This window comes from Periophthalmus magnuspinnatus, chromosome 15 (assembly GCF_009829125.3).
Source record: "Periophthalmus magnuspinnatus isolate fPerMag1 chromosome 15, fPerMag1.2.pri, whole genome shotgun sequence".
In the NCBI taxonomy this organism is placed as follows: Eukaryota; Metazoa; Chordata; class Actinopteri; order Gobiiformes; family Gobiidae; genus Periophthalmus; species Periophthalmus magnuspinnatus.
The window spans coordinates 13,908,018-13,933,309 of record NC_047140.1 but is presented as its reverse complement, the minus strand read 5'-3'; the positions used below and the strand labels follow the sequence as shown (position 1 = coordinate 13,933,309).

At 38.4% G+C, this 25,292-nt stretch overlaps 1 protein-coding gene across 2 annotated transcripts in view; it reads left to right on the top strand.

Annotated features, from left to right (window-relative positions):
- LOC117382292 (ras and Rab interactor 2-like) overlaps positions 1–21,310 on the top strand; it is a 53,552-nt gene extending 32,242 nt beyond the window's left edge. For both annotated transcript variants that reach the window (XM_055227334.1, XM_055227335.1), the window contains 6 exons: positions 5,207–6,574; positions 7,396–7,527; positions 16,419–16,727; positions 16,985–17,116; positions 17,774–17,937; positions 18,392–21,310. In XM_055227334.1, coding sequence (XP_055083309.1) covers positions 5,207–6,574; positions 7,396–7,527; positions 16,419–16,727; positions 16,985–17,116; positions 17,774–17,937; positions 18,392–18,814 — 2,528 coding nt within the window. In that variant the 3' untranslated portion in view covers positions 18,815–21,310. The remainder of the gene's footprint in view (positions 1–5,206; positions 6,575–7,395; positions 7,528–16,418; positions 16,728–16,984; positions 17,117–17,773; positions 17,938–18,391) is intronic.
- The last annotated feature ends 3,982 nt before the right edge of the window (positions 21,311–25,292 follow it).

Sequence of the window (25,292 nt, the reverse complement as noted above, 5' to 3'; positions counted from 1 at the left end):
ATTCTTTATTTAGACAATAGAATGTATGTTTCTTTTGTGTTACCATGTGGCTTTATATCTGTGTAATTCCTCTGTCATCCTGGTGCCATAGTGGTCCATGTGTGTATACTAGTCTGTGTGTCTTACACTTGTTCTGCTACAGCTCAAGATCATTCTAAAAATATTCAGGAAAGGTTCATTTCTGTCCTGTCAATGGGACCTGCTTAAATGAGTTTCTATACTAGTTTTAGAATGGATTAGTATCTTATTTTTGATATTTTTGTACGGTTATTATTCCTCAGTGCAATTTTGCAATCTCCATGGAGACAAGCAACTGACTTGCTTAATTGAATGTAACTGAATAAAAAAATGATAAGTTTATATTGTACTATATAATAATGATATTATACTGTGGAACATTTCACGCAATGCAGTAACATTTTAGTAAGACTACTCTCCACCAGAAACATTACATAATGCAACTTTAAAACTGATCTATTGTTTGATATTGTATAGGCCTGCTTAAATTAACTTTAAATTACAGTCATTGCTTAAATGTTTTTCATCAATCTTATTTTGTTGCATAAATACATAATATAAATTATGTAAAGTATGGTTGGTTTGATTAAAAAAAATTCTGCAGTTTTATTCACTATTCTCTGTCTGTAAAATTGTAAAGTTTTCTCAGTTGAAACTGATAAAAGACTACGATTAAGACTAGAAGAAATGCATAGTTTACTTGGCCATTCACCTAAATCTGTGGATGCAGTAGAATTCTTTCACAATATATTTATATATATATATTAATTTACAGAAAAGTTAAGGCAAATAATATGGTCCAGTTTATTTATTTTTATTTTCAAAAATTGTAGTTCCAGTCTTCAGGATTCTGTCCATCTTCTCTCTCTTTTCCGTAGCCTTGTAGTTGCAGTCTAAGCAGGGACTCTCATCCTCCTCCTAAGGGAGCAGTGGCTCTACTCCGAGCTCCTCCCATGTGACTGAGCTCCTCAACCTTTTTCTAAGGGAGCGCCCCATCACCCAAAGAGAAAACTCACATGAACCACTCATATCCCGAATATGAGTGGTTCACATGAGTTTTCTCTTTGGGTATTAGAGGCGTAGATCAAAACCAGGACTGGACCCGATCCAAACCAGGTCTATAGACTACTATTCAATTCAATTCAATTCATATTATTTTTGTAACGCCGAAAATCACAACAACAGTTGTCTCGAAGGGCGTTCATGTTTTGGTTGATGGGGGAGACCGGAGTACCCGGAGGAAACCCATCCAGACACGGGGAGAAACATGCAAAACTCCACACAGAAAAGTCTGGGCGACCCGGGGATCGAACCAAACCTTCTTGCTGTGAGGCATGAGTGTTGCCACTCAGCCACCGTGCTGCCTACACACAAAAACAAACAGGAAAATCAAACAACGATACTAGATCCAAACAATGTCCCAACACGGTCTAAACTTGAACAAGAAGGTCTATGATATGAACTTTTGGCCAATGTAAGCTACGAAATGCAACAGCTAGAGTTGGCGGCCATTTTGGTGCAGGCCAAAACAGCTGCACTAGTTTCTTTTGGAGGTTTTGCCTTGTGGATATCTTAGCAAAGGTAAACTACAAATACATCCACAGTCTATTAGATATGTGCTTCTCTTCTCATTATTGTCTTGTTTTAAACCTCAAAATCACCCAAGAAATGCTTGCAACGGGTTGTAGTTTCAAGCCACTTACCATGTTAAGCTTAAGAAAAGAAACGGTGGACTTGCTGACCTCATAACAAGGCCAGCCCGTCCACCCTGTTCAAGCTTAATTATGGTGAAGTATTATGAACTACTGAGTTGGTTGTTGGGGCCGGATTGGATTTAGATTCCTGATCATTTTAACATTCAAGGTGGTCTTTGGAGCAGGTGGGGGGTTGGTTGGCTGGGTCCGCAGGTTTTCCGTGCACCTTGAAATTGTACAGACACGTGTATTCAGTGTTGCCCCAGTTGGACTCCACCTGTAATCGCACGTGTCTGAAGTTTCCGCGGTTCTGTTTTGCAATAGAAAACACTTGGAAATCAGGTCCATTGTTGTTATAGAAAAATTGTCCCAGCAGATGCTCCTTTCCATCCAGTGTCTTCTTCCCCTGAAACAAAACACAATCATATGGTTAGGTCATGGTAAGGATGACAGCAGGGTTTACAGATCTTAGAATTCTTTCAGCATTTGAAAATTGCATATACCAGCTGCAAAATAAATATCATAGAACATATGACTTACATAGATGGAGAAGTACTTGGGTGCCGAGGTGGTCTCTCCGGTTGGTGACTGTGCCTTGGTGATGTGTCCCAGTGTGACGTGGGTAATGTGGATGTCCTGGGACAGTTTGATGTGCAGATGTCCCCTGTTTCCTTGGAATGGCCAGCAGTCTCCTGCGACCAGAGGGGAGTTGGTCTGCATTACAAAAAGATGTTTGGAGCACAACAGCCACTGCACCATCTGCATCAGTCTGTTTGGATTGTACAGGCTGGACGAGCGCAATCTGAGAACTGTGGCCTCTGTAGAGAAACACAAACAAAGGGTTAGGTCAGTTGTTGTAGTACTGACAAAAGTGAATAAAGGTATTGTGAGTACCAGTACTTTCAATTCAATACAATGGACATATTTGTTAAATGTTTGATACTTATGATGTGACAAAAGAGCAAAGTTTTCCAATGGAGCTTCCTCTGTGGCCGGGAGTGTCTCTGGTCCAATGGACAAATGATTCATGGTGAAAATCAGAATCATTATCAGTATGAGACAGAAGGGAAGGTGCAGGGTCCGGAGCGGTCTGTAGATTTCAGCCTCATAAAACCGTTGAATTTCAACTGGTTTATGATTTTGTTCTCTGCAAAAAAGAAAGAAGACATTTGGTATTTGTCATTTCATTTACGTGTACACTTAATCTGGGACAGTTAATGGACCAAATCTGAACCAAGAGTTTAGGTTTAGTCCTGATATTGTGGACTTGGTTGGGTTTTGTTCTAGTCCTGGTTTAAAATTAATTTTAAATGTAGCTATTACAGTTACATCGCTAGTTTTGACCAATTACAAGTAAAAGTACTAATTACTAAAAATTATTTACAGAAACATGAGTAGCAACTAGTTTTCACCCCTGGTTCAGTCTCAGTTTAGTCTCATCGTTACTACAGCCTTGTGCTCTGCCATTGAAACTAAACTTTTATCACTGAATTCAAATTTACCTGTAGAGTTTCTTCCTGTAGTTGATGGTGGGTTTGCCGTCTGGTCTGTAATATCCCAACTCCTGTAGACGAACACTTCGCCTCAGTTCTAGACAAAAAACACAAAAGCACAAATTGTCAGTTAATGTATTGTCTAAAATCACAATTTAAGTTATTACTTCAATAAAACTGTCAGATCTGTATTTAACCCGAAACAACGATTTTGAACCAAAAATGATGTTGCATTTTAACATTTTACACTCTCTTCTCAAAGTAGAGATTCGGACTTGAACTTACTGTTGGTTGAATTGTTTTTCTGGTCGACAGGATCCATTTCTGTAGTGGATTTTTTCTTGATTTTGTCCAACAAAAGTGATATTAGACAAAAGTGTTATCAGTGAATTTGATTAAATCGCCTGCTTCTCGCTCTCTCAAAATACACGTGTTACTTGTTTGAAAGCCTGAACTAAAATGAACAAATGTCAAGTCTGAGACCTTAAGTTAAGGGTCTGTGATGATGTCACATAGTGAAGCTGTGATGTCACAAAGTGAAGCTGTGATGTCATGAGCTGCAGCCAATCACGGCCCGGCTTTCGGTTACTATAGCGATCACATTCCGATGACAGCATTATGCAAATGAGCAGGTCGTATTTAAAAACCAATACAAGCATAAATAATATATTCAATTGTACAGTTTAAAATAGCTTCAATGCACTGTTTCCATTGGTCATTTTCATACTGGTGTTTTAATGTGCAAATGTTTATACCATTCTTCATTTCACTCTTTCTTTTTTAAACGACAAAACAGTTCTGCGTGTAAAATTTTGAAATAAAAATATGAATTAAAATATATGTTTATTATATTATAATTTATATGTTTCTTATCCTGATGAACAATAATAAGATATTTTTGCAATCCATTATGTGCCAAAATGTCTTTGTTGAGATTCAATTACTGCACACAACAGAATGAACTTTAAAGTTAACCACATTTACTTCACACCTTTGTTTTGAAGTTTACTGAAACGTTTTAATGTAATTTTTATCAGCTGTTTCCAGGTTTTTTGATAGTTATCTTTAAAGGTGCACTATGTAATTTTTCTGGTGAAGGATCCGCTACATGATATTGCTTTACCTAGATTGCTTTAATTGTTCACAGTATGTCATTACATTTATCTATGTCCAAGAAAACAAGGACGTAAGTTACACGTCAGATCTGTGGAAAGAAGAGACCCCATTCTCAATAAGAATTCATGCTTTTCAGTGTATTTTTGAGCACTAAAACACTGGTAATTAATTAAACGTAAGATAGGTAAGTTTGATACCGTACTGGACAACATTCCAAGAAAAGCAATAATCTCTCCATGGAGACAAACAGGTGGCAAACCCTACTACCGAAAGTTACATATTGCATCTTTAAACTAGCAGTACTATTGACCATATGCTTTTGTAAGTATGAGTCAAATCCTGTTTATTTTAGGCCATTCCTGACTCATGACTTCCTCTCATGTGAGCAGAGCATTAGATGCTCACAGAATGAATGGGTTAATCCCACTGTCCACTAACAGTAAAGAGCTGATTCACTGACGACTTATACCACAACGAAATGTAGTTTCTAGACTCACAGTGCAAAGTGTGATTGAAGTGACTAGGCTGTGATTAGTGAGTTACTGGTGCACTATGTAACTTTTTTAGTTAGGAGTCTACTGCTTGCTTGTCTCCATGGAAACATTACTGCCTGGCCTTGAATGCATCACAATGTGGCATTAATCATACAGCATCTCACATTTATTTACTTACAGGTGTATTTATTGCTCAAAAATGTTGTGAAAAAGGGGTACTTCTCCACAGACCTAACTTGTAACCAGTGTCTTGTCTCCACCCACTTGTCTTCACAGAAATAGATATGTTTAATGCCACTACTTTGTACTTCTACCTGAGTATTATTTACTATTTACTGACTGTGGATACATGAAGGAGGACATATTTTAAACTATTTTGTGTTTGTTTCAGGTTTCTGGGGTGCTCAATCTGTCTTCAAGAGAAAAAGTTTCTCGTTCTCTGCTCCAGATCGACCCCCACCTCCAACTAACAGAATATCTTCTACTTTGTCAACAATTTCAACAATTTCGTCACCGCAAATCCATCCAAAGATTAAAACGCGAACCCCTTCTGAGCTAGAATGCTGCCAGTCCAACGGTGCTCTTTGCTTCATCAACCCGCTGTTCATAAAAGTCCACCAAGAAGACAGCGATTTGAGCAGCAAAAGTGAAAGCAAAAGTGAGCTTAAAAATGACAACCCAAAACAAGAACCCTTAGAATCGGACAGTGATGCTACAGTTGAAGTTAGCTGCATAATTTCAAGCGAAGTGGAAAAAATTACTCAGGATAGCACTAATTCCCAACGTTCTCCACCTCCTCCAAGACCTCCTCCACCGCATTTTGCTAATTCCCGCTCTGGTCAGCTAACACGAACAAGAAGCATGCCTGAAAAAGTTCCTTGGATTGCTGTGCCAAAGGAAAAATCGGAAGAAAGAGACCGGAAAAGCAAAGATGGAAGTTTGTGGTCTAGATTGGGGTCATCTCTCAGCATAAGTCCATCCACCTCCCCTCCGAAAAAGATCTTAAATATCAGCTCACCGATTACAATTCCAAAACCATCTCTCCCGCTATCGCTAGCATCTTTATCCTCTTCTCCGAGACGTGTTTTCAAAATGTCGCCGTCTTCGTCCAGTCAAGAAGACGCACAGTGCCACTTAGCAATGGAGGATCATGTAATTGCACAAGCATTAAGAAGGGCCAGGCTGCAGAGAGGCGTGACATGCAAAGAGGAGGACGAAGAAGGCGAGATTCAAGATGGTGGCAAGGAAAGCGAGTGCACAGAAGACGAGAAACATGCCAGAGAAGGAGGGCAGCGTTTAAGCGACATGAGTCTATCAACTGATTCTTCTGACTCGCTGGACTTTTCCCAGTCCGTATTCCTTTTTCCTCCCCTGCATGATCCGAATCCGCCAACTTTGGAAGAAATAAATGCACATTTGCCATTGTCTTTGCCGCCGTATTCCAGCATGGAGGAAGATGATGACGATGATGATGAAGATTATGAGGAGGATTTTGGGGTTAGTCTCGAAAGTGATCAGGAACAAGACCACGATTTGACGATGGTACCGCCTGGACATCGGGTAAAGCGTAGGACCAGTGCTAGTGCAGTAGTCATTCAAAAGGCCTTAAAGGGGCAGTTACGGAAAATGAGCGGAGTGTTCAATTCACTCCTGACGCCGGAGAAAAGAGCAATACGGAAAGTTCTGGAATTATCGCGGGACAAGACGACATACTTCGGAGGATTGACGCAAGACTTCCTGGGATACATGACCGACCAAGGTGAGGATTTTTTAAGGATTAACTGATTTTACACGTAATAATTTGGAAAAACAGATCATAACTTTAAAAAAAAATAAAATCCTAGTTTTCTATCAGTATAATCAATGAATAGATGGAATATTTTTTGTTGGCAATTCCTTTTTTGATACCACTGTTTTGAAAATTTTATTTTCATATACATTTTTTATCCTACTTATAGAGAATACAGTTATGCCCAGAATTGTTCATACTAAAAAACGTATTAGTATCATATCTCTGTGTTAATAATAATAATAATAATAATAATAATAATAATAATAATAATAATAATAATAATAATAATAATAATAATAATAATAATACCTTTCTCAATAATAATTAATGACAAAGCTTTTCTTTTCTTTCACTGTCAATACAACAATAAAACATCTAGTTTTTGTCATTCTTCATCTATTCTCTATCAGTCATAAAGTATAATTTGATAAACCTTGTCACAGACAGATAAATGTTTCTATAAAACAATATGAAAGAAAGTGAATTGAGGATTTTACTGGCTACAGTTACTTGCACACTCAAAATCTGATTATTATCAGATTTTAGAAGCTAAAAGTAAAAAAAAAAAATCTATTAAAACAACAACAAAATATGATTTATTTCTGATAATGATCCCTCTGATTACTCACATCAAATTGTGCAGTTGTGCCCTTTAAGTCATTTTAAAGATCTAAAAAAAATTGGTCAGCTTGTAACTGCAGACACTTGGTCGTGCCACTAAAATCTGAAATTGTAAAATCCCTACTAACCTTTATTGCTCCTCTCATCTCTGTCCTGTTTGTGCTCAGGTCTGGAGTTAGATTCTGGCTCTGAGCTGTTGCAGACAGTCCGACAGTTCCTCACTCAGATGAAGAGTTACCTGAGACAGAGCTCTGAACTTGAGCCTCCCATAGAGAGCCTCATCCCAGAGGACCAGATCGGTGAGTATGAGCGGGGATAATCTTTAGTTTAGTTTACTTAGTTTATCATGACAATAATAATACAAGTGTTATATAGCGCTTTTAAACTCAAAACTCAGTTTACATAGGGAAATTAATCTGTAGGAATGGGCGATATCAGTTCCAATATTGCTATTGTTGATTCCCAAATATTGTATCGGTCTGATATTTAAAATGTTGCCAAACTAATACAGAGAAAAAAATTGAAATTGAAGGCTAAAAGTATGACTGCATGTTCACACATCATCATGCACGGTAAATGCATAGCTTATTATTACAAACGTTTTTGTTTTTTTCTCACAAATGCATTGTCATAATGTGTAAAAAATCAGTTGATCCAACTGTAATTATTATGTCTTTGAGTAATACCAACACTGTCTTAAATATCTGTTTATAGTGAGTGTGTGTGATTGTGTGTGTGATTTGTGATGTCAGTGTGAAACCTTAAAGACAATAATCATGAGCTTGTTTAAGCTCTTGTACTCCACTGACCCTGATGTCACTTCACCGGGGGGGAGGGAGAAAGAGCAGGTAAATGGGGAGAGAGAGGTTAGTTGAGGTCAGATCTTTACAATTAGATTCTTTTGTCTAATTGTGAATGAAGTTCTAGTGGAAACTGTGATTGACAAAGAGGAAGGATAACATCATAATGCCTAAGAGCAGAGGCAGCAGATTCAGTTCTTTAAATATAAACTCACATGTTCAGAGGAGGGCAGTGGCTTTGAGGACTTAGGAGAAATAATGATTAGGACATCAAAAATGTGACTCAGTTGTGGTAAAATGTGTTGATGCATCATCAAATAACTTGACCCATCTCCTCATCTTCTCTCTCCTCTTGCGTCTGTGCTTGGACTTTGGACACACAGTTGTGCTGCAGATTTACTAAAGGCACAGTTGTGCGGTTCTCTGTTTTGATTTTAACTAGCAGTGTGTTTGTTGCATCACCTCTCGTGCTTTATTTTAAGCAGACCTGCATTTTTAAAATTCACCCATTTCCACAAGTTTTTGATAATAATAATTATAGCAAGGTAATAGATTAAGGGTACCATATATTTTACAGAAATGTGCTTATTAGCATTTGTTACACCAATGATTGTGTTGGTCTGAGCCTCCAGCCACATGCCTGGATTTGATTATGACCCTTAGGAAAAATAACAGTCCACTCCTGATTTAAAGAGTCCTTCTGTGAACAAGTCAAATGTTTAACACAAGTGAGATGAACCACTTTATGTGGACTTGGAGACTCAGGTGTGCTTTGGATGATGGAGCAGGTGGAGCAGTGAATGCAGGATTTGAGGATTTGTGTTTTCAGAAGTGCAAACACTGAGCACAAAGAGGAAATTATTTATGAACGAGGAGGAGATCTGTTTGAACTGGTCCAGTCCATTATAGCTAAAGAGAGACTGTCACTAAATGTTTAGTTAGATGGAAATGTTTCATATGTACCAATTTAAATCAACTTCTAATTCTGTATTTGACTATACACATGTAGCACATGTTAGGTGACGTTCACTACTGTGTTTTTACTACAGCGCTGGAGTGACATGTTTTTGGCTTAGAGCAGGACATAAACAAATTGTGAATGGAGACAGCAAGTAAAGGAGGCTGGTCCCTGAATCCTGCAAACTGATTGGTCAAGAGGGTTATAAAGATGTGAGTGAGACGAGTTTGGCACAAGTTCAGCTGCATCTGTTTCTGAGTGGGATCAGAGAGAGAGAGAGAGAGGGAGGGAGAGAAAAGGAGAGAGAGATGACAACAACAGATACTTTAGTAGAAAATCCAGAACATGTTGAGAATTTATGACCAAAACAAAAATCAAGCCAATTTCAACATACGATGCATTAAAAAAAGGATAGAAATCCCACTTACCCAAAGCTGGGAGCTTTACCCCCTAAACTTTGATTGTGTCCTATGACAAGATGCTCAAGGTGGCTTTACAATTTTTTGCATTATTCATTCACTCCACACTTGGTGGTGGTAATTTACTCTTGTAGTCACAGCTGCCCTGGGGCAGACTAACGGGAGCGAGGCTACCAATTTGCACCACCAGCCCCTACTGTGTGTGTGTGTGTGTGTGTGTGTGAACTGCTGCTCCAATGTGACAGCTGATATTCCCAGCAGTCTCCCAATCCAAATTGATAAACAGGCCAACCCATCATAGCTTCAGAGATCTGGCAAAACCAGGCTTTGGCCAGCAGGTGTGGGTATTATCACTACTATGAGAGCTATGAGAGATTTATGAATTAATGCATCTAACTGATTCAATGTGTGGCAAGAAAAATTGTATATAAGACATTATTATTATTATGTGTTCACACATACCCCCCCCCCCCCCCCCCCCCCACACACACACACACACACACACACATACACATATACTGTACTGCATTAAAAGTGTGACTAAACTGGAAATAAACCTTGACTAGAACAGGACTAAACCACATCTCTATTGGGTCCACACACTGGGTTCAGACCGGGACCAAACCAGGACAGCCTTAGTTTTCCAAAATGCTGCCGGTTGTTGTTGTTTTGGTCCTGCTCCTCTCAGCTGTGCCTCAGAGGATGTTTATGTGTGCAGCAGCAGCAGCAGCAGGGGTCAGAGAATAAAGATCTGTTTGTCCCCCCCTCTTATTCCTGCTCTCTCCTCTCTCTCCTGATTTCCCCCTCTCCTTCTCCCTCTCTATCTCACTATCTCTCCCTCTCTCTCACTCTCTCTCCCTCTCTCACCCCCCCTCTCTCTCTCACTCCCTCTCTCCCCCTCTCTGTCTCTCACTCTCTCCCTCTATCCCTCTCTCTCTCCCCCTCTCTCTCTTACTCTGACCCCTCACTCACATAAACACTGCCATGTTCTTTCATCTGAAATACAAAGCTGTCCATTGAAAGTGTGTGATTCATGAAACAGACACAAGCCAAACTACTTACTACTACTACAACTAGTCTACTACTATAACTACCACTACAGCTACCACTACTAGGCAAGGCAAGGCAAGTTTATTTGTATAGCACAATTCATACACAAGGTAATTCAAAGTGCTTTACAGAATAAGAAAGACATTAAAATCACACAAATCAAAACATAAATAATCACAAATAATCATCATAAATTTACCATTAAAAGAGAAGAGTGCAGAATAAAAACCTTTCAGTCATATGCACAGCTGAACAGAACTGTTTTGAGCCTGGATTTAAACATTGTCAAAGTAGAGGCCTGTCTCACGTCAGGAAGACTATTCCAAGTTTTAGCTGCATAAAACTTAAACGCTGATTCCCCATGTTTAGTCCTGACTCTGGGCACCAGCAGGAGGCCGGCCCCTGAAGTCCTCAGTGTGTGAGATGGTTCATATGGCACTAACATGTCGGAGATATACTTTGGACCTAGGCCATGGAGAGACTTATACACAAGCAGAGCTGCTTTAAAGTCTACTGTTTGAGCTACAGGAAGCCAGTGCAGAGACCTGAGCACAGGACTTATGTGCTCGTACTTCCTGGTTCTAGTCAGGACCCGAGCAGCAGTGTTCTGGATGTACTGCAGCTGTGTTAAGGCTCGTTTGGAGAGGCCAGTGAGCAGGCTGTTACAGTAGTCTAACCTACTGGAGACAAATGCATGGATAAGTCTCTCTAAGTCTGGCTTTGACAGTAAACCTTTGATTTTTGAAATGTTCTTTAGGTGGTAAAAAGCTGCAGATGTTATTGATTTGATGTGGCTGTTAAAGTTCAAGTCTGAGTCCATTGTTACCCCTAGATTTCTAGCCTGATTTGAAGGTTTTAAAGAGAGAGACTGGAGGTGACTGCTGACACTTTCTCTGTTTCTGTGGGCCAAAGATGATGACTTCAGTCTTGTCTGAGTTTAGCAGAAGAAAGTTGTTTTGCATCCACATACTGATCTGCTCGATGCAGTGGCAGAGTGAGTCCACTGGTCCATATTCACCTGCTGCTAGTGAGACATAGATCTGAGTGTCATGTGCATAGTTATGGTAGGACACATTATTGCTGCGTATTAACTGGCCTAATGGCAGCATGTAGAGATTGAACAGCAGGGGTCCCAGGATTGAACCCTGGGGCTCCCCACAGGTCAGGGACATTTTATCTGAGATACATTTTCCAATTTCAACAAAGTACTACCTGTTTTCTAAATAGGACTTGAACCAGTTTAGTGCCGTACCAGAGATGACCTCCCAGTCCCCTACTCTCTGTAAGAGGATCCCATGATACTAGTAGTGGTACTACTATTACCACCACTACCACTACTGCTACTACTACTCCACAGATCTGACTTGGCCTGGTGGCCTCATACTGGTCTCCAGAGAGATAAATATGTTTAATGTCATATTATGGAACATTCAAAGCAAAAGCCATAACCATTAGGCATGGAGATAAGGAGGTAGCAGGTAGGTAGAAAAGTTACCTAGTGTACCTTTAAGTTTGGGGCCAGTGAGTCTACCGTTCCATGTTAAATCTAATCTAATGTTTCAGCTCTTGTCTGAAGCAGCTATTTTAAATTCTATTATCAGGAGACAGACTGATGCCTACAAACTTCCACAGTTCAACCGGAAGAACCGCTTTTCCTGGAACACAGTCAGAATTACAATGTTAACTATTTCAACCTGGAGAGACTCAGACAGACATAAAGAGAAGAGAAGTCAATGCAAGACAAAGCAAGGTTTTTGTATAGCACATTTCATACACAACATTCTTTACAGAATAAGAGAGACATTAAAAGCACAATACAGAGAAATTAAAACATAAATAATTATCATAAAATTGATGTTAAAAGAGAAGAGTGCAGAAAAAAAACCTGGTCCCTGAAGTCCTCAGAGTGTGAGATGGTTCATATGGCACTAACATGTGGGAGATGTACTTTGGTGCTGGGCCATGAAGAGACTTGTTCACAAGCAGAGCTGCTTTAAAGTCTATTCTCTGAGCCTCAGGAAGTATTAGTAAGCTTTATTTAAAGAGTTGTCTTTGGTGCTCAGGCCTCAGCAGAAGACATGAAGCCATTTAGATGACATCTTCAGTTAGAGATGTCTTCCAAGCTGAATTTACACTAGCTCCTTTTGTATTTTTGACAGATTAAACATTTTAGGTATTATAAAATTGTTTCAGTGTTTGTACTATGATAGATTTAATAGGGTAGGCAACAAATAAGCTTTCCTTTAGGCATTTTTTTTAATTTTTTTTTTAATTATGTGAACGATATGCCAATAATTGCAATAATTGTCCTATATTAACCAACAACAATTCAATATATAACTGATATATGGATTTATCTGTACTTGTCACCCCCAAAGAACTTGCTGTATCTGAATTTTACTGTCTTAAAACGTGAAAAACAGAACCAGTTCATTTTACACGGTTTGCAAGTTATTCCTCACTTACCTTATGCATTCCAAGTATCATAATTATTCACCACAGTGAGTTCATAAGCTCTTTTCACAACTCTCAGAGACCAGTCTTTCTGTGATAGTAAAGCTAACAGCAACTAGCATGCCAACATACACTTCCTGATGACCGGACAATAAAACACTTTATAAATAGATCCCAGGGCCTTTAAACCAAATGTGACCCAATGCAAAAGTCCTTCTTCCCTCTGTTGCAGGCGCTAGAGTATTTTTATTTATTTTTTTGCCGAGTCGTGGATAGAGAAAGATGATTCATCATTGGGCATAAACTGCACCACAGCAGAGCACATAAATTTGACAGACCCTGCCCCTTAACCCCCGAGCACAGAGGAACAGGAGATTTACTGCTTTAGTCATTTTTACAGAAACAATCCACCACATGTCCAGGGGTTTTCAGGTTTAAACTCGCACTGAGCTCTTTGATGTTGAACTTTTACTCTTTTCTAGAAAATGCAACAAGTAAGCACTTATACTTAAATATACATTGTGTAACTTCTCTGGTGAGGCGTCTATACTCCTTGTGTCCATGGAGATGTTATTGCTTTTACACTGCTTCACACTATGGCATTAAAACTTGTCTATCTCGCTGAATACGAGCAGATCTGTGGAGAGACGACCCCAGTCACAGTAAGAATATATGTTTGACTAACTATTTTGACCATTACATAACATCTGCAATGCTTCTTTATAAACAGTAAAAGCCAAAAGTAAAATCTGTCAACTGGACTAAAAAGTTGTGCAACCTTTTTGGATCAGACCTGGACGACTGAGCGATTACTCAGACAGCTCCTTTATAAAGTCTGGCTCAGAAAAGTTAATAGACAATGACAACCCAGTAAAACTAAACTGTAAAACTGACAATATCGATGGATGTTTAAAATATACAAATAATGTCGTAATACAAAATTTACTTGAGCAGTTAATTACTAATAATGATTATTCAGGTAATTTCAATTCAACCTATACTCTCATTCTTAAAAGTAAACCTTTCCACAGATCTGGCTTGTACTTTGGCCCGGAACATACCATAAAGTGTAACCTTTACCAGAACAGTAACCACACTATAACACTTGGATAAAAATACCAATAATATTAAATAAACACTTAAGTTTGAACTATATCATGGTGCGTTCCTGTTAGTGACGTCTTGTCATTCTAAATCTGCCAACGTAAGTATTTATCTAAACTCTGCCTCTGCTTTTCACAGCTGAACTGGTAGGACTGGTCTTGGAATAGCTGTGTAAAAAGGAATTAGCTTTGTGGATTTTAGAGATTCAAATGTTGTTGAGATCTGACAAGATCAGGGTTTGACAAGGCAGTTCATAATTCATTTTTTTTGTCTTGAATGAATTACAAATATAAGTGCAATTGCAGAGTTGAGGGAAGATGCTAAATTACAACTTTTAACTAAAGTTATGTAAAGCTTTTGTAAATATAGCCAGTCTGTTGTAACAGCCCCTGCTACAATAATAATAATTTTAAAAACCTAATTTAAAGGTGCACTATGTATCTTTTTTGATAGGGGAGTATCCACTTATTGCTTGTCTCCATGGAGATGTTATTGTTTTTTCCTGGAATGTTCCACAGTATTGTATTAAGCGTGTATGTTTTACTGCTGAACAATACCATAAAAATGCATTCTTACTGTGAATAGGGTCGCCTCGCAACAGATCTGACCTGTAAGTTGGTTTGGCATCACTTGTTGGGTATAGGTATGTTTATTGCCATAATGTGAAACACAATAACATCGTCATAGGGACAATCAGGTGGCAGACACTCCCCCAGAACATGTTTAAAAACATGTTTAGACAGTTCTACACGAGCTTGGAAAAGCAGTTTTCCGAGCTGATATTTTTTTCTAGAATGTGATGATGTCATATTCCCAGATGGAGTCAGTTTTTCCACTGAGTACATTGTACTTTCAGGTGAACTATCTGAAAGGTAAATTGACAAGTATTGGACCTGATCATTTTGACTACACCCTAGATCTGTAGATATCTAAAACATTTTTATTTTTATTTTAGCTGCCCCTCCATCTGTATTAAATATTATTGGCCTATAGAATGTTGTGATGACATCTGAAACACAGCAGTTCCCAGCCTCATATCTGCCTCTTCAATGTTTATCTTTTTGTAAAGACAAAGTAAACATAGAGACATTTCCTGGACATGTTGGATGCAATCAGGAAACTCCAAAAGTCCCTGCTCAGTAAATACAAAGACGACAAGGAACTAAAGGAGCTAAATTTAGACTGAGCACAGACAAGGGTTTCACATTATCTCCTGGGATCAAAAATACCCACTGATTCAAATATGTGCATGATTAACAGGTGGATTAGTCATTGAGGGACACGTATAGTGTTGTCACAATACTAACATTTCAAACTTGATTTTGATACTAAAAAATATACTCAATACTACTGATTCCGATACCACAATAATAAAAAACACTTTTTATTTTGACAATAGAATGTGAACATTAAACCATAGTACTTTCTTTTGTTTGTACCATATGCTCTTATATCTCAGTCGTCCAGGTAGGCTCCGTAGTGGCCAATGGTACTAGTTTGTGTCTTATACTTGTTCTGATGCAGCTCAAGATCATTTTAAAGCCATTTAGGAACATTTCTGTCCTGTGAATGTGACTTTTTTAGGATCTAGTTTTGATAGTAGTTTTAGTATCAGTCACTATCTGATTTTTTACTTACATTATTCTGTTAATCATTTTAATTATTTTTTTATTTTGTTTAGTTTTGGTGTCTCTAATCTACTGCTGTTAATCTGTTTTATTCCTGTTGTGAGATAAAGTGAGGTGATCTTGTTTGATTGTGTGAAATATTCCTCAAATTTGATTGCAAAAACACATGGACAAAACATTTAGTCATGGTTATAATGCTTCAAAAGCCTAGAAAGCCCAATTTTGACTTTGTGATGAACTCTTAATCCCAGAGCCAATCTAAACTTTCATCGATATTCAGATTTCTCCTGTTTCCCGTCAGACATTCAACAGAATGTGACTGAACGGGTTTAGGGTTAAGATGCAGAGAGTTTTAACAAATGACAGAAACCTGCCAAACCTCATCTCTTAAATACACTGAGACTTGGGGAAATTTCTTTTGAACTTAAAGGCAAATTTGAACTTCAACTTTGGGTTTTGGGGTGTTAAATGTATTGAATATAACTAATAGTAAAAAGTTTGTACACACCCTCTCATTCATTTATTAATTTCTACATTCATAAATACATACAGAAGTCATCAGATATGTGAAGATGTACAGAATGAAGTGGTAAAGAGAAGTGACCCAAGCATGCAAATATAAAAAAATAATAAAACTAAAGAAAAAAATGAAAAAGTATGTCCAAACCTTTGACTGGTAGTGTATTCCTATTAATAACTAACATACAGGAGGTCTAAACTAAAACAAAACGTGTCTAAAAGTGAATCTGTGTCCTGTTTCTCCTCTGTCCTCTTTAGATCGCGTTTTGGAAAAAGCCATGCACAAGTGTGTCCTAAAGCCTCTGAAGTCCGTTATATCAGATGCCCTGCAGGAGGCTATGGTTCGCAGCGGCGCTTGGACAGAGCTCAAAGAAAACATGAGCCTGGCCAAAACCAAGCCCCCCGCGGAGATGGGTGTGTCAGATGCCCTCCCGCCGGACGCCGTTGCCATAGAGAAGATCAGACAGAAGTTCCAGGCCATGTGTAAACTGTACTCACCTGAGAAGAAGGTGGGACGTCTGCTCCAGGTGTGCAAACTCATCTACACCATCATGGAGGACAACTCAGGTAAGAGAAGCTACATTCTACCTTTCAAAATTAGTGTTGTTATGATGCTAAAATTTCAAACTTGATTTTAATACTTTTAATAGACTTGATACCTAATACTGATTTCAATACCATGATGATAAGAAAAACACAAACTGCCACTTAACTGATGTAAAACTATGACAAATATTTACTACACGTACTATCCCACCAAACCAAGTCATATTTAAGAAGATTAAAGTGCATATGACACTAACATTTGGTGCTTGTGTTTTCAGGGCGGTTGTTCGGGGCAGATGACTTCTTGCCCATGTTGACTTTTGTGTTAGCCCAGTGTGATATGCCTCAGCTGGATAATGAGATTCTGTACATGATGGAGCTGCTGGACCCCACTCTGCTCAACGGAGAAGGTAAAAATAAATAAAACTGGTGTTAAAGGTGCACTTTGGAACATTTCTGATGGGAGACAGTACCTGCTTGTCTTCATGGAGATCGTTGCTTTGTCTTGTTCTACAGTACAGCATTAAACTTATCGATCTTGCATTTATTCACTTACAGGTGTTTTTATGGTTAAAACATACCTGAAATAAACCCAAGTCACATTATCTCCACTGAGCTGACCTGTAACTTGAAGTGGTGGGTTTACCTGCTTGTTTCCATCAGGATAGATATGTTTAATGCCATATTGTGGAATTGTACAACACGACAATTCTCCATCAATGTACAAAAGCAGGATAGAAAAAATGCACACAACAACTTGACAAATTCGATGCGATGTTTAGTCTCATTAGTGGGACGCTGTTGTGATAGCACTCTGAAGGGGGAGTTACTTAGCACGAAGAGCAAAGGGAGGGGAGACTCAGAGCGTCAAAAACAAAAGTGAAATGTAAAATATGTTAATATGTTGTTTTCTGCTAATATAGCATTTTCAAAACAATTAAAGGTAACAGGGTGCTCTAAATATGTTATGTGTTAGCAGTTAATACCCCATAGAAGACAAATACTCCCTCTTTAAAGTAGCGTCTGTGACCAAAGTTAATCCTCTTACCCCCTCTGTTCTCTATCAGGAGGGTACTACCTGACAAGTGCATATGGGGCCATGTCTCTCATAAAGAACTTCCAGGAGGAGCAGGCGGCCAGAGTCCTGAGCTCCCAAACTAGAGACACTCTGCACCAGTGGCACCGCAGGAGGACCATGCAGAGGACAGCGCCCTCTATAGACGACTTCCAGGTCTGTACTTCTAGCATTATATAGATTCTGCCTTAACCAAATTATAAATCTGTTAAATGTTCTTCACTATAATCTTGGGAAACTAAACCTGTGATTAGGCCTGCCATGATAACTACTATATCAACTTATCGTTCAATTTTTATATTATTTGCACTAGTACTTTTACTTGTTTATGTAATATTTGAGCTGTAGAGGGTAGAAAATTTATTTAACCAAAATCAAATCAGTTCACAATCAGTTTACAATCTCTTGCATTATTCATTCATTCCATACAATTACTACTACTACTATTGTAGCCACAGCTGCCCTGGGGCAGAGTAACGGAATCAAGCCTGCTAATCTGCAGCAGCCTCTCTGACCACCACCAACACTCACTCACACACACACACACATCACTTTCACCACTTATAGCTCTATATCACAGACTAATTTACTTTTCCTTGTCTTTCCTCAGAACTACCTGCGTGTGGCGCTACAGGAGCTGGACAGCGGCTGCACGGCTAAAACGCTGTCAGTTCGTCCGCAGGCCACAGTGGAGGAAGTGTGCTCTCTGTGTGCGGTCAAGTTTTCTGTCTCAGATCCACAAAAGTATGGACTTTTCCTGGTCACAGAGGGAACCACCCAACAGCTCGCTCCCGATACTCACCCCCAGAAAATAAAAGCCGAACTGCACAGTCGCGACCAACCCGACACTTTTCACTTTGTTTACCGCAGAATGGACTTTAACAGCCACACAGCCAACCAAGCTAACGATGCTAACTTTGCTAAAGATGCTAATGTTAACTCAGCAACGACAACACCTGACCAACAAAACAACCTCAGTCCAAGGTTAAGCCTAAGTTTGCCCCAAGGAAGCATCCATTCTGTGTCAATCTGAGCCGCTAAATGTTTAAACCCGAGTTGCTCTTTAATTGCAGCAAAATTATTCCCAATACTAATTAGCATAGTGAGCTAATTGGAACCCTATAATTACTTTTTGCCACCAGTACAAGATTTAAGACAAGATTTAACTTCAAAAGAAATCAAACTCTCAAAACAGGAGCCACTAAGTATTTCTCTATGAATTTAAATGTACGTTTTGTTTTCTCTTGGTGTGGAATTGAATCGATGTGGTTCAGTTGCTTATAAATTGAAACAGGTTTAGCACACGTTAATACTTATGGAGATTTCAGGTGCTACTATCTTAAATACTAAATTGCTAAAGTAAAAGCTATAATTGCAACGCATGTTTCGCACTTTGGTCCAATGCGTCATTCTTTTTCAATGTGAGTCACTAATTATTGTAAAAAAAGATGAAGTGTCTTTGTTTATGTGGCTGGGCTCTATTCAGTTGTTTAAAAACTGAAATTATGACAGCTTTAGCACTGCTTAATTCTAACATTTAAAGACTTGCGCAATCTTAACCTCTGAAATGTTAATGGTGTTAAACGTTCTAACGATTATGTTAAACTGTTGCTGGCTAGACCCACAGTAGTAGTAACATTGCTAATAGTGTTAACTATGCTAATAAAAACTTATAACAAGACTTTTACCTACAAATTATGCCCTTTTAGTGGACTGTAATTAATTGCATACAAGAATAATGCTTTTTATTTTAAAGCATAAAGGACATTACTGACTAAAATCTCCAAAATCAGCCTACTTATCAAGTGATGAGGTTTTTTGAGGTAAAAGTGGCATCAGCGATTTGAGAATCTGCAGACAACCTCCTAGAGACTTAAATATCGTGCAAAACGGGGCACAAACTTCTGCTTTTTGTGGCTTGGCTCATCGGAAACTGGAGTCAAACCTAAACAAACGAACAGATGAACGGATGGAGCAAAGGAGAAGGAAACAAAGTTGTTTTTCTGTCTTTTTAAGAACTCACGCGACATTCGGATTCAAAACATGAACTCTCTATGGAGATGGTGAACAAAACAGTTGCTGGTTAACTGTTGATATTGTTTTAAATGTAATAATGTTATGGTTTATTCTATAGAAATCTGTGATTGGTGTGTGTTATGTCATATCTTGTATTTTCTATGAATGTCCAATATCAGGTTAAGAAAAACAAGTGACTGTTTTTAATGTTAAGATGGTGCAGTGTGTGAGACTTGGGTAATTATTGAAGAGATTCAGAATTGTCCAGAAATGTTTGTAAGAATTTTCCCAAGATTTTTTCTTTTGTTATTATAGTTTGCTTACTTTTCTGGATTTTTTGGCATTTCACAGACTAAAATATCACACGTGTAAAATGTGTAATATATCAGGCAAAAAAAAAAAAAAAATCTATTGTGATTTCAGACCACACAAAATTAAAATGCCATAGTTGCCAGCAGTGGGCGCAGTGACTGACCTGCTTGCACACCAGCAACATTACAACAAAAGTTACAAAATTTACAATCAAAATTCCATAATAATATGATTGTATTTTATTTGCTCACGGTGCTTAAAATGTCCCTTGGGGATAAAAAACATGTATAGATAATAATAAAAAAGCCGATGTATCATATTATTTATGGTTATCCTGTTATAGGCGCCATTTTGAGGACTTGTGACAGTTAAAAAGAATATGTTTTGAATTGTTATGCTATGGTAACAACCCCATTTTTTTTATAACACTGAAAGTCATGGCTATGACTATAGTGTAACTTTAAAACCATGTAATGTTATTCTGTGCAAGCCATTCAACAGTGGCTGTGTTTACACGCACACCACAATCTGATTATAATCTAATTTCTGGACATTTAAGATTATTTAAACGGCATGCAAACCACACACCAAAGCGGACCATGGCCAGAAAGAAATCAGATTTTGCTGTTTCCTTGTCATTTGAATAGTCTTATAACTTCAGAATTCTGTTGTTAATCAGATTTTGTTTGTGCATGTAACCACAACCAATGTGCCTTCAAATGCATGAAACACTGCCATGTGGTGGGTACTCATCATACTGCAATTTAAACCTTTATTAACAGTATTGATCAGGTTTCTGTTGATCACTTTTACAAAAACAAAAGATTTAGCCTCATATTTTGATATCTACACACTGCTGCCTTAAGGTGCATCATAAGAAGTCGTGACTGTTGCATATTCTGTGGCAATTTAATTCAGATAAATGAGTAGATTTTGCATGTATTTTAGGTGTACAGTAGAAACGTGTGTTCTAGATCATCCTGGGGATACGTCTATTTTTGGGAGCATATTTGTGACAGTTGTAATATTAATGTAAAGGCCTCTTAGCTGGTCTGAGGTCTGCCTACAAAATAAAATGTGTTGTACAGGTTTGGGACCTTTACTTTGAAAGGAAAAGGATGTGAGACAAAAGGGACAGGAAAGAGAAAACTAAGAGAGGGATGTTTTGACTTTTGGCTGCTTTAAAATGTAAAATTTCCACTCCCACAATGTCTCATGGATTCAAACCTGGACCTTCTATTTGTGGTTAGTGTGTTAACCACTTCATGTTCTTGCATTAATGAAACCAATAAGAGGGATATTTGAGCAGCTAAAAGTCAAAACATGAACAGGTATATGATTCTATGTGGTGTATTTCATGGTTGATAAAAGATAAGAGGAATTGTGTTGTTTATAAGTGGGATTCTTATGAAGCCTGTACAATGCATCAAATCTAAATAATGATATTTATGAGTCTGTGCGGGGGTTTTCACAGATGGTTTTCATTAATATTATTGATGTGACACTTACATTCTTTGTACTGTCAGTGGATATTTTGCACTTAATAAACTTTGGATCAGAAACTTCATGGCAAATGTATTTATTTTGAGTCCAATGGATTTCAGAAATCCTATAAAGTATTCATCTTAGACGTAGGTTTGTAGACTTTTTATTTCATTCAACAAATTGTCCCCAGATATGAGGTGTTCAAAACATATCTAACTTTTACTGATAACAATCATAATGCTGATTTATTCTTAATTACAAAGCCATTGGATATGATGGCCACATTATTATAATTTAGTGTTTTGGTTCTCAAGATAATTATCCAATCAGAAAGCAGATTGAGCCTCGCATGAGTTTCTCAGTTGGTTTAAAACTAAAAGGACTGAATTGTCACCACCTAAACCCCAGCACCTGCAGACAGTCTTTAGTCAGTGCTAATGCAGCCTCTGCAGCTCAGATGTTATGCAGTATAAAATATGTTACACAGATCAGTTTATATCTTTGAGTCAGTGGAACAGCACACGTGCTCCTTTTATCTCCAGCAGATGGCGCCATATCACATCATTTTTTTCATGGGGGTAACGTTCAGAAACTGAAACTTTTGCACTTACTGTGGCTTGACAGCTTGGTTGCACTGTTGGTAAAGCACACAGTAATTTCTCAGGTTTTATGTCAGATGCCCTTCCTGTCCACATACTGAGACTGAACAATGTAAGTGGAATGAGAAACACTGACTGGTTATTTATCAAAATGCAAACTTGTAATGCCATGCTGCTGTAAGCTGCTATTTTGTGTTTAGTTAAAGGCTGACACCTTTTGTTGTTTTTGTATCTGTTAATGTGTTGTTATACTGCTTTTGTATGTGACACTTGGTTGCTATGCCGACATGTGGATGTGGAGGTTGTATTGTCGTCACTGGTCAGTTTGGAGACTGGCCCTGAAGAATTGAGACTGCTGTTGTTTTGTTCTTGTTTCGGTGTGAGTAACGGCCTACAGTTGTCCTTGTGTTCAGAAAATAAACAACCAGAAGAACTTTGGCGCGTTTCCTCACAGCAGAATGCCACAATACTATGACCAATGGTAAAATATAACGCACAATGTGTATAGTAGATTTATGCATTTTACATTTTGCATTCATCTGGATCTTACTACTATCAGTGATGGAATTTATGGGGAGAACATGCAAACTCCACACTCAGGCCCTGCACCCCCTCTGAATCCAACCCAGGACATTCTTGGTATGACATGAGCACTGGAAAATATGGCTGACTAAAGCTAAAATCTTGACTAAAAATAAGAAGTTATTAGACCAAGACTCAAACTAATAAAAATGATAACTTTTAAGCCACTGCAGTAGAAGGATTATGGTGTTGGGCTTTGTTAACCACTCTGCCACTGCGCTGTGAGTAAAATTATTCCAAAATCTGTTCCAAAACATTTGAAAATTTCCCCAGACCACACCTCCTCTGCCCCTCACTCCTAAACAAAGTTCTACCTTAAATTATTCACCATAGTTTGAGTATTTCCATGCGAAAGGAGTCAGAAACACAGGGAGGTCTACGCTCTAAGAAAATATAGAATCCAACACGTCCAGACAAAAATAAATGTACACTTATATATTCTTACAAATGTACAGCTCCTCAGTTCTCCCCATGTGAATATCACAAATGATGTTCTCAGCAAGACGCCATTTTGAGACATCTTTGAGTTTTGGTTTGAGAATGTGACACAGCCAGTGGCAGCAAAATAAATACATGAAAATTCTGATTGATTTTGGTAAAGCGTGGACATTTATTAAGATTTAAAATGGAGTCAAAGTAAACTGCTTTAGTCCAGGCGTTTTACCAAAATGTGCAGTAAGTTTTGGAGATGAACAGAGAAATAAGATGCATGTTTTAGTGCAGTTTAGTATTTAGTTATATAAACACTTGAAGATTAACATTGTATGCTCTCAATAGTGTCAAAGGTGCACTGCGTAACTTTTCTGGTGGTAGGTCTCCCACCTGTTTGTCTCCATGGAGATTTGTTTTGTATGGCATTAAACCGATCTCTCTCACACCAGGCCAAGTTACAGGTCAGGTCTAAGGAGAGGCAAGTTGCATGTTTTTTAAGATATTAACACCTGTAATTATATAAACACAAGACAGATCAAAGAAATGCCATACTGTGAAACATTATCATGGATACAAGCATGTAGCATAACCTCATCCAGAAATGCTGCACATTGCACCTTTAAGTAATGCCACGATTAGGACTCAAAATACGTCCAAACCAATGTTCCCTCTAATTTTTCACGAGTCTGAGCAAACACACAAACTCCCTGAGCGTCCCATGGACCAGTGTGAGCGACATCAGACGAGCGCACTGTGGTCATGCTGCATCACATCCATCCAAGTTAAATGGTTTATTAAAAGAATCAAATTGCTGCATTTACATTTCTGTTATAAGACTTTTAATTAAGTGCTTTAGCCACTTATACAATGAAAATGACAAAAATCTTGCTCATGACCTGTGTAGTATGTTAATGCTATTGGAAGTATAAATATTTAATTTTAACTATGGTAAAACATGAGCTTCCAACCAAACCAAGACAACTGTAAACTCCAATGTTGAAAACACACTTAACATTTTTATCATAAAGCTCTGACTTGTATTATGAGTATAAGCAGTTGTGTGAAGCTTTTGCTGTGACTGAGTGAGATTGTCCTACTGTGTCTGGGAGACAGTCCGTTAACTCTTTTTCAGTATATGACACGATCATTTGATTTTTACAACTCATGAACTAGTGACAGTCAATGACCAATACACACTGAGAGGAATCTGTATCTGCACAGCTGCTCTATTACTGTACATTTATACTGTACATATCAAAACACAATATATAATGTGTATTTGTATATAAAATATAGTCAAAACAAGTGGTATGGGTCCAAATAAATATATATTTACAAACCACACACTGCAAACAGTAAACAAACACACACTTCAAAATGTAAACAAACACACACTGGAAACTAAAAATACACTGTACATGTGACAGTCATTCTGTGACAGTGGCTCAGTGGTTAGAGGTTGGAGGATCGAGTCCCACTCGGACGAACTTCTGTCATTATGTCCTTAGGCAAGACACTTCGCTCAAGTGGTGTGTGCGTGATGATTGGTGGTGATTGGGGAGCGCACATTGGCATTAGCTAATGCTAATGATTACGCATGATATATTTGACCCACAATTAAGTCAATAGCAGAATAAACCACGCTTACCGATCAGGAACAGCATCCAGTCCATCAAAACATAAGGTCCTCTACTCCTGAGTCCACCATGAGATCTTCACTCGGTTCCACGAACCGTTCCGAGATGCCTCTAGTTTAACTTGTACAAACATCCACAGTGTCCTTGGTCGTGTCCTTCCTTTCTTTTGTTTGTTTCGTCATGTTTAAAACGCAGCACTGCTGCAAAACAGTGCGCCTGAGGGCGAGCCGTCGGAACGTTAAGGGGATAAACAGCACGTAGCATCATTAGCGAGTCTTCACTCCACATCGGCCACATCGGCTGTGTCTCAATTCGCCAAAATGGCCTTAGAATCACCATTCGAAGTGTGCATTGAAGGGCAGTTACGTAATTTCCGGCATGACAAGGGCTGTCCCATTTCAACACACCCTACTGAATGCGCCCGACAAACCTGCCCTGCTCTTTCCAC